Source organism: Anopheles darlingi, chromosome 2 (genome assembly GCF_943734745.1).
Source record: "Anopheles darlingi chromosome 2, idAnoDarlMG_H_01, whole genome shotgun sequence".
NCBI lineage: Eukaryota > Metazoa > Arthropoda > Insecta > Diptera > Culicidae > Anopheles > Anopheles darlingi.
In genome coordinates, this window is record NC_064874.1 from 74161057 (window position 1) to 74171056 (window position 10000).

The following is a 10000-nucleotide window of genomic DNA, read 5'->3' on the forward strand; positions in this document are numbered from 1 at the left end:
TTAGGATTGAGGGTTTGATGCTGTGGAGCGGTTACATCTTGGTCCAGTGATAAGGTTCCATTGCACTTCTGTTTTAGTAAAAAAAGAACACTTGGGTGGTGTTGCCATATACGTTGTTGTGGTAAAATATATGATATAGAATTCCCCTTTTTTAATTTTATTTTTTTTTTTAACATATATAATGACGGGCGAGCCGTATGTTTATTAACAGTTAATAACAAAAATTGGGGTAGGACATTTCCTTCACTACCCATCGCCATATCCCGGGCTTGCTCGGTTAATTTTATTTTGAATATGTAAATAAAATGATTACGTTATTGCTATTTAAACAATGCGTTTTCACTTTAAAAAACCGAAAAACTCTCAATTTTCATGAATTTAAAATGCTGATCTGCTCTTTATACTTTTTATAATAAAAGAATATTCGTTCGATTTATATAATATTATAGTATTCTTATGAATGTTGTATAAAGTAACACTCTTGTGACATTACAAGAAATACGTGTAAGTACGTACAGATGATCCGAGCTGATGCAGCATGATCCGTTATCTATCTTACATTAATTTTATGTTCCATTGTTTAACCTACATAAACATGTTTTTTAGATTCGATCAAGGACTAAAAAGATATAAACTGACCTTTTCGGTCGATAACTTGTTAATCACCAAACAAGTAGACCAACAAGGACCTTCATTATAGCATGTCCTGCTCGATCGCCATCGAAGCGCATAAATTAATTGACTTCCGTGTGAACCAGGTAACTGATATCGACGGTCGGAAATAGAAAAAACTGCAGTATGCTCCTAGCCAGCGTGGAGAGCAGAACAATTCGTCCGGAGGTAGTGAAGAGCAGTGTAGTGTTTGGCTCTTTCTATGGAAGGACCATCCAAGCTTTTCTTTAGGTTGATTAACGGTATTGGCAGACGAGTCGTTGACATTGCTGTTCGATTGTAATCCTCGTTTTCTTTTGGCTAAGGCTACGGTCTCGGTACGATTCCCTTTCTTATCAGCGCCATGAATATTGGGGAACCAGAGAAGCCCATTGATCTACCCGTTGTGTATCGTCACAACGCAATATCTACGAATGGCACTCCAAGTGGCCACTACAGAACCAATCTAACCCGCGGTAACGTGCAGCTGGGTAAAAGCAAAAGTGATCTTGACCTGGCCAGCACCAAGTTCGAGTATAACCCAAACGGAGAGAGCCCCACCATCGAGACCACACTTGCATCTCTTTTCGCGACTCGTGCTCAGGGAAGTGTAACACCTGCGGAAGCATCGGGTGATCCACCACCATTACCACCCAAGCCAGTGACTGTTACCGGAATATACGAAACGGATAACGGACGACGTCAATCGTCGATCACCCCTTCGTACGACATCTCGAAAGGTATCGCCGAAAGTGCGATGGACATCTCGCTCCTGACCGCTAATGCTAATCAGCTGAGACTACTCATAACGTACAATCAAGGATCGAAAACGTACGTCGCGTGCATCACCTTTGTGATACTGTCATTGGTCCTGCAGATGATGGTCGCGATCACCATGATAGTCGTTTCGGTATGTAGTGCAAGGTCACATAAGAAACCTCTCATCTATCGTCCTCACGATATGTTTCTTGTAGCTAACGAAACCAGAGCGAGACGATCCGAAGCGACAAAGGGTTAAAATCGTTACATCTATCGGTGTAGCGATCATCACGATGATCAACATCCTTGTAGCATCGCTGGTTGTTGCGGAACAACCTCCCAATGCTATCGTCGCTTCAACCGGTAGCGTAGTCGGTATGCTGACCAACATTAACATAACGGACACGGTCACAGGAACCTAGCGGTTGTGGTCAGACGGTCCTTGCATGTTCTGAACACGTGCGAACAGGTACTACTTCCGGTTAACCTTCCTTACGAGCTGTTCAGTGAGGCGTGAAATAAATTGCTGAGATTGGTTTGCAATTTTCAGAACAACGATTTTTTTAAATGTTGAAAGAAAATATCAGATCATGTATGGCAGCACTGCTCCAGTGTTGCCGAACTACAAATGGGGCTGTCAATCTTCTTCGTTGTTGTTCCGTTCCGTGTGTTTTGTGAAATCCGAGTTTTCCCGGGACGAGAAACTTTCCGGAAAATCTGTTAAATTTCACTGAAAAGGTAAGCATAAACTCAGCGACACAGCTAGCCAAGCCCGTTCCCCGTGTTAGGCATCTGTTCCAAAAGCGGCCGGCCTAGGAAACACAGTAAACAGAAGCATGATGTAACCGGGTCGGAATTCCGGCAAACATGCTGGACAAACGAACTCCCCGAAAACATGCCTGGACGCACAGCACACGCGAGAACACCTGCGAGATCACTAATTCCGGTCCGGTCCCCGTTTCAGATTGCCTGGACATTTGGAAAGGGGGGTGGCTTGATGAGCACAGAATAGTTGCACATGAACTGCTAGAACTCGGGGCCCGCACAGAACTACGGAAGCGATGAGCGAGCCGATAGTCGTGATTCTCTCGCTAGACGAGAAGGTCAAACCGGAAGCGATTGTCGAAAAGATTCGAAAGCAATCGAACGATCAAAATCAGGTGGTCCTCACGGATCCCGCGGATACCGTCGTCTATCGGTATCACATAGGCACGAAGTACTACGAGACCGATGTGCTTCTGTACCCGCATGCGTCCCCGACCACCGATACCCTGTCCAGTGCAATCTTGAATCGGACCGAAGGACTGCTGATCTACTTCAACGCACATGATCGTGCCTTTCTAGAGCGACTTCCGACGTACGGTGCGTTCGTGCAGAAGCAGGACATCGATTTCGGTATTCTCCTGTGTACCACGCTGCCGGAGAACGCCTCGGAAGGTGTAACGTACGGCGAGGCGAAGCAACTATGTACTGTGCTGGATGTGATAGAGCTGGAACCGGTGGCAGAAGACGATGATCAACCCAGTGACGAAGCGGTCGGTGTCGATGAGCTTATCCAAGCGATGCACAATCACATCTGGTCAAATGTGCAGATACACCGAGGAAGCAGAGCAGCTGCAGCCCTGGAAGCTCTGGTCGTTGGTGCAGATGCGGAACCCTCCAGCGGGTTTAGTGACGATGACGCAGCGGATGAGACGGTGGGACCGACTTCTAACGACGAAGAGGAGCGCATGGAAGCCGCCCTGAACGGGTTTGAGAAGCTGTTGACGGAAGTGCGCAACTTGCACTCGAACTCAACCTCCTGGAGCCGGAACGAACGGCTTGCCTATGCCCAGGAGCTGGCGGAAATGTTTGACAACTTGGTAGAGGAGGACGATTAGCGATGGATAGAGATCGGATGAGACGGATCAGAGTTCGCTAATGCGCCCGTGCGCCCAATGTTTTTTTTAATTTAAAGAACATTACGCTTCTTCTGGAAACGCAATTCCTTTCCCTGAGGCCAATCTCGGCCCGAACCGCCTGTGTTATGCATAAACGACAGTTTAGTGAACCATTAAGCAGAGGATTTATTTACGAAGTGAATCTGTGTGAAACTATATGAAGAAATATCCTGCAAGAAAGCACGATAAACATACTTATATACTTACAATATAGCCTTCTATTGAACGATAGCGAGCGTTTCAAGAATTTCCTTTCAAATGACCTCTCCATCCGATGAGAATCGCATTTCGGTTAATCTTATATCTATTTTTTACCAACCCACAGCGAAACAGAGAACAGTCAACATGCTTTTTCGTTGCACACAGCGCTTCGTGCCACTTCTTCCTCTCGGTCTCGTGCGACACTTTGCCACGGCCGAGAAGAGCGCTCTTGCCGCACTGCGCAAAAAAACCGGCTACACGTTCGCCAACTGTAAAAAAGCGCTTGAGCTGCATGGAAATGATCCAGCCAAGGCAGAACAGTGGCTCCGGGAGCAGGCACAAGCGATGGGCTGGTCCAAAGCGACCAAACTCGAGGGTCGCAGCACGGTGCAGGGTTTGATCGGGGTGCTGGTACAGCGTAACGTCGGTGCCATGGTGGAGGTAAACTGTGAGACAGATTTCGTAGCACGCAATGCCAGCTTTCAGCGTTTCGTACAAACGGCATCGGCTGCCTGTGTACGCCATCTAGCACACGTGGAATCGGACAGCAACCTCACGAAAGTGGGCCTCAACGGGGAAGCACTGAAACAGATTGTGCTCGATGATGGCAAATCGCTTGGCGATCATTTGGCCCTAGTGATCGGTACGGTTGGTGAGAATGCCACCCTGAACCGTGCCATATGCTTCAAAGCCCCGGAGAACATTCAATTGACCGGTGAGTAATGGAAGATCACACACGCTCACGGTTTGTAGCATAATCTCACGATCGTCCTTCTCATCGACAGGTTACGTACATCCGGCACCGAACGAAGAAATTCCCCTAGACGTACCGCAGGTTGGCAAGTACGGTAGCTTGGTGGCATTCCGCGCCGAACATTCGGCCACAGGAGGGAGCGAAGGTGAAGATGCGGCTCTTGTGGCGCGCAAAGTGTGCCAGCACATTGTCGGTATGAAACCGGAACGCATCGGTGAGCACGGCAAGGACGAACCGGCCGCTGATAAGGATGATGAAACGTGTCTGATCCACCAGGAGTACCTTGTCGATCCAAGCTTTACCGTCGGTGAAGTGCTGGAAGCCAACCGGTTACAGATCATCGATTTCCAGCGTTTCGAGTGTGGCGAGAAGAGTAAATCGGACGAACAAAATGAACGGGCAGTCGGTTAGAAACCGGATGGAGGCCGGCATGATGTAGGGAATTTGACGTGAATCACATTAATAAGGGCGGTTCTGAATTGTGAGGTAATATTGGACCGAGATGAATTAAAAGCGGTGTCCAATTTGCCGCATGTTGTAACCGGTTAATTATAGCGCATTTTTAACTAAATAACAGAATTAACATCCGAAAGAAATGAACAAATGACCAGTGGGTTGATGACCGTCCTTGTGCTTGGTGGTTAATAACACGAGAGAGAAACAAACACTTTTTGACATGTTAACAACGTACAGAACCAGGCCCGAGTATTTAGCGTAGTAAAAGGCAAAAAACGTAAAAATGTGTCCCAGAGAATGCGCCTATATGTGGCCAGTTCGCGTTCGCTGTTGTGGGGTGAAACACCAGCTACATAAAAAAAACTCGACCACCGTTTGCAGACATGAGGATGGCAAAAAAAATAAAACACTCCGGATTCACGCACCGCTAAACACGCACGTGTGTGTCTGTGGTGCTCGCATTAAACGCAAACAAAACTTTTCTCGCTTGATAAGCACCTGATAGAAGAAGCTATGAGTGGAATTAAAAAAGAGATAAATGTGCGAACCATAATCACAGTAGACCTACTACGCTAGGTTATTGAGCGAGAAAATGATAGAAAAAAATGCTCGAAAAGGGGCGATGAAGATGTTCAACAATTCACACACCCCTCCGGCAAGTGGTTATGGTTTTAGAGCGCAAAAAAAGAATCCCTACGTAGCACGGCTGTCGATCAAACCTTCCAACAACACTGCAACTCTGCGTTAAGAAACGAAACCTCCGCCTGCTATAATGAAGAATCGATAGCGCATCCCATAGAGCAGTTAAACGACCCGATTTACTTCTCTTTCCAACGGTTGCACAACCGTTTGGCGATCGTCATGCTCCCTCCCAATGGGTCTGGTGGTTGCAAAATCTCGCTAATCAGTTAGCGATCAAGAATCAACCGTGAATGATGTGGTTTTTGAAAAATTGGCCCTCGCTGTGCGTCCAAAGCAAACAAACGATGTGAATTGGTTGCTAAGTTTTCGTCATCCACGTGAGTTTGGTAAAAAACGTCGATTGACGGCGACACGCCCGTTGATCGACAATCGATGTTGCGCTTTCAATTCGTCACGATCGCGTCGTTGATCAGTGAGCCCTATAAATGAACTAAAGCGATATGGAAGCGGTGTGCAACCGGGCGTGTGAAGGTGGATAAACAAATTGTTTGTGACATTAGTATACCGCGCGCTAGTGGCACTGGGCTTTGTGAGAACTACGTTTACCAGCAACGGGGTTGGGAATGGTTCCCGCTCTCGCTCCCGTCACGTATGTTTCAGTAAGCCTGCTTTTGGGCCGGTTTAAGTAGACCAGTAAAAGGTAAACATTTCCAAGCGAGGGACACTACAGCAGTCGTTGAAGCGACCACGACATGGGGCACACGATCGGTGGATGCGCCGCTGGTACCAGTGGATGATTGTTTTCCCCGTAAAGGGTGAACTGCAACAGCCAGGCCAGTAGTAACCACCTGCCCTACCGTGCTACTAACGCCCAGCGAGCCAAGCCCATTCGCGCTTCGTTCGGAAGTAAAGAACCTCCGTCGATCGGGCTAGGGAAACCGCGTACCATCCGACCAGCAAGTAACAATAGAGTGGCCTCCACAGCCCCCATCGGCCGCTTAGTACTAGCTGCGGCGGGTAGTAGGGACAGTGGAGTGGTGTGCTGCAGGTAAGAGGCGGAGCACCACCCATCGGAGGTTTGTTTGGGGAACGTTGGGGCGCGAGTTCGTAAAAAGCTCAGAATTGCTGGGACCGTGCGCTCGCACGACACACGGGTTCGATTAGTCGAAAGTGAAATTCCGTTCCCGACGGACGGTGGACGACCCCTCCGGATCGTGCTCAGTTTGCTGTAGAGATCGCAATCACGACTAACTAACGGATTTCAATTTGTGAGCTTCCCGGTGTGTCGTGCGTGATAATTTGCCTCGATCGTGAGTAGTAACAGTGCAGTAAAGGTACGTGGTTGCGCAATGTTTTGAAAGTTAACCGTCAGAACTCTGCTTGGATCCTATAAATTTGCCGTTCTATTGAAAGAAGCCCTCAATATGAGTAAACATTCGTCTCAGGTAAGTGAAATCCATCGGTAGTTGTTTTTGGATATTTTGTTTCTTCTTTTCGCCTTCTAATGATCTGTCCACCACATCAGTTCCAAACTATTCGGAACATCATTATAAGGTGCTAATGTGAGAGGAAGCGAAAAGAGCAGCTACCTTCCAGCAACTGAAAGATAATTTTAAAACTGTGACACTCGACTAGGCTTCTATATGGTATGGTACGCTGTTGGAATTCACATATTTTCCACCTGGGTGCGATGTCGCGCTGTTTTATTCTTTCTCTACCTTTTCCCCACCATTCGCCATCAAACTGTGTTTCAGCTGCACCATCCGAAATGGAGATAGCGACGACACATCGCAGTCCACACCACCCTTGTCTACAGACACTATCATAAATTACCATTATTCAGCCACCTTACGCCGTCCCGTATCATCATTCTACTGCTTCTACTGCTTCTGTTGTTACTGCTGCTGCTGCTGCTGCTGCTGCTGCAACTTCCGGTGACATCGTTCTAGTTGTCGACGTGAATTGGAAAAGCGCGAAGCGCACTATTCTGACCGAGAACTGAAAGAAGAAAACATTGCCCAGCTCCACATTACGGAATGCTCCAGTGGATGGGAAGCGGTGACCATAAATTGCTGGGAATTCGAAAAGAGAATTTCCTGCCCTCGCCGCAAAACAGAGGGAGAAAGAGATGGTCGAGTAACCAGCATGAATGAACCGCACCTGCTGACGTTAGCCACTAAAGCCGCCTCTTCCGTGCCGTGTGCGTGTCGTCGTCTCTATTGGCACTCGGGGATTAAAAGCTCGTCATGATGTTTTGGGAGGCACATCATACGGCTTGGCAGTGGAGCAGCCAACCAACCATGAAGTATGATTTGTGGGGTGGTTTTTGATGATCCTCCAGCAGGGGAGGACCGCGCTGCTTTGAGCTATTCTGCACACTCTGTTTCGGGTTAATACGAACCCCGTCACGGGAATGTTTTTGTGTTCAAATTAACCCAGCTCGTTCCTCGGTCTCTTCTGCAGATGAGCAATTTACTGGAACTAGAATGAGCAGCATAGGAGCATTGTGTAAGCATATGCCATTGTCGGCACAATTTGTGCTGAGAACACTCGTCAGATCGCTGCATTAGTCTTAGGGCATGAATGCCAAATGCAACGAAATCGTGATCGTATCTCTCTATTCCGCGATCGATCGAGCTTCAAGCTGATCCTGCCTCACTCCCCCCAAAAACACTCCGTGATCAAGCAATCATCATTGATTCGCTGTAGCCGCGTTCGTGCTGGCATCTTCATGGCTTGCATCTCGGTGCGAAATACGGCGAAACCATAGGTCGCTGTCGTGTGTCGGTCGGTACAGCAGCAAAACACCCAATCCATCCCCTAACCAGCCATTTGGGCGCCCTTTTTTCCCTTGGTTTGTGTTCGCGAATGTTTCGCTATGAAGGGGAAGCCCCCATGTTTATCGTTTGTGGCCACGGGCAGTGCCGGGTACAAAAAGAGTGTGCCCATGAGAATGGTTGGTGGTTGCGCATTGGCTCTCTGCTTGCGCAGGAAGATAGTGCACACGCGGAAAATTGCACAAACAAACGCCAGACGGTGGAAAGGTCACCGCGCGCGCTGCGGTATACTCACGTCGATCACACGGCGACAACCAGCTGTTGCTGTTGCTGCTGCTGCTGCTGCTGCTTATGTTGTTGTTAAAACGAAGTTGAAGGAACCCTACGCTGGTTGACTGTTTGGGGGGTTTGCGTGTTTTTTCTTTGAGGGGATCATCGATCGATCCTTTCCACCCCATTCGTTCGTTCGCAAAAGGTGATGAACCGTAAAACGTGAATTGCTCCGCCAAATAGCGAGGTGTTGACAGCCACATCTTTAGCTGCGGGTTGTCCTCGATCGAAAAATGGTATATAACTCATCTAACGACTCGTCGAACGCGGAAAGGAAACCTGGTAGAAAAGGTGACAAAACAACGAAAGACTTCAATGATCGAACGGTGATGTTAGACGACGAACCTCGCCGTGAAATACGTTTTGCGATCACTTCGAGTACACAAAAAACATCAATCTGCTAGGCAAAAAGCGTTCATTTCCCTATCCAGCAGGTGGCTTAATCGATCGCTCTTTTCCTACATTAAACCAACAGCACATTTGCATAATCGATTAACAGAAAAAGCTAAATTCGCACTGTGTTGCGCACGTGTTGCGGTCCCTTGATCATGGTGGTGAAAGCAATAATTGTAAATAACAGCAGGGTCGCGGGGTTGATTTTTTCTGTTGTTGTTGCCTGTCGCTATAATGGACAACCTATTGGTTTTGGTGTTAGAAACGGAACAATGATCATGAATATGTTTTTGCGTGCCACCGTTGATTGGTAATCTGTGGCAAAAGCAAATGTGCAAACCTTACCCAAAGCTTCGAGGCCACGGTACGGAGGAGATAACAAAGCTAATGCAAAGCCTAGGTTTGATTCGTTTCGCATCGACCGTAACATAACGTGTGCCCCCCCACCGGGACTTCTTTGTCACGTTGGATACACTTTCCTGCCAGTCCTGGCCTGCCAACAGAGACACGAGTAGGAAATAACAATTGCCTCCAGATTTTCCTCTTTATTTGGTTTACCTTCCACCATCCCGCACTTCCCGTCATTGCTTGCACTCGTTTGTTCTCTGTTTGCACTTTGAATTGAAGGCAAACGATGACAACGGAAAAGTCACGCGACACAAACGCAGAAAGCTAACGGAAACAGTGAATTGTGTCGTTCTGGGGCCTCCCCCAGGAGGCTTCCTCTGCAAGTCAAAGTGCATTCAAACGCTCAGTGCGCTACGTCTCGGCCCACCTTCTCGGCCACATACACACACACGCCCGCGGCCCGTGCTGTAATTTATCAGTTCAATGCTCACGAAGAATGATCCACTTTTTTTGGAGGGAGGGAGAGTGCACCATTATTCCACGCGATCGTGGCTCCAAACGATCCTTCTCCCGCCTGGAACGGGGTTTCTTGGACTGTTTGGGACCCCATTTCCAAAGAAAAACCCACGGCGTGCGTATGTCTGTTCTGCGTGCACACGTGCCCGCGCCCACCACGACTCGTCGAATCGGAAACCTGCCGATTTCTTCCGATGCTCACCGTGTCGGATGTCTGCGTGGACGTCCGAGGT

General features: G+C 48.1%; 3 protein-coding genes across 5 annotated transcripts in view; all 3 read left to right on the plus strand.

The window, feature by feature from the left end:
• The window catches only part of LOC125950542 (uncharacterized), an 887-nt gene extending 723 nt beyond the window's left edge, over positions 1–164 (plus strand). Inside the window, exon 2 of the mRNA XM_049678635.1 lies at positions 1–164. This exon is cut by the window's left edge and continues 147 nt beyond it. The gene's annotated coding sequence lies outside the window, so the exon portion shown is untranslated.
• Positions 165–806: 642 nt separating this feature from the next.
• Positions 807–1929, plus strand: LOC125950537 (ninjurin-1-like). 2 transcript variants are annotated; one of them, XM_049678626.1, is made up of 3 exons: positions 807–914; positions 978–1561; positions 1626–1929. In XM_049678626.1, the coding sequence occupies exons 1-3, from the start codon at positions 875–877 to the stop codon at positions 1830–1832; spliced, it is 831 nt and encodes a 276-aa protein (XP_049534583.1). In that variant the 5' UTR covers positions 807–874; the 3' UTR covers positions 1833–1929. The 2 variants fall into 2 exon arrangements, with proteins under 2 accessions (XP_049534583.1, XP_049534584.1); XM_049678627.1 differs by having other exon boundaries at positions 811–914; positions 1012–1561.
• A 112-nt stretch (positions 1930–2041) lies between these two features.
• Positions 2042–4848, plus strand: LOC125950535 (elongation factor Ts, mitochondrial). 2 transcript variants are annotated; one of them, XM_049678622.1, is made up of 3 exons: positions 2042–2148; positions 3676–4266; positions 4337–4848. In XM_049678622.1, the coding sequence occupies exons 2-3, from the start codon at positions 3696–3698 to the stop codon at positions 4714–4716; spliced, it is 951 nt and encodes a 316-aa protein (XP_049534579.1). In that variant the 5' UTR covers positions 2042–2148; positions 3676–3695; the 3' UTR covers positions 4717–4848. The 2 variants fall into 2 exon arrangements, with proteins under 2 accessions (XP_049534579.1, XP_049534580.1); XM_049678623.1 differs by lacking the exons at positions 3676–4266; positions 4337–4848 and adding an exon at positions 2375–3647 and having other exon boundaries at positions 2058–2148.
• The last annotated feature ends 5152 nt before the right edge of the window (positions 4849–10000 follow it).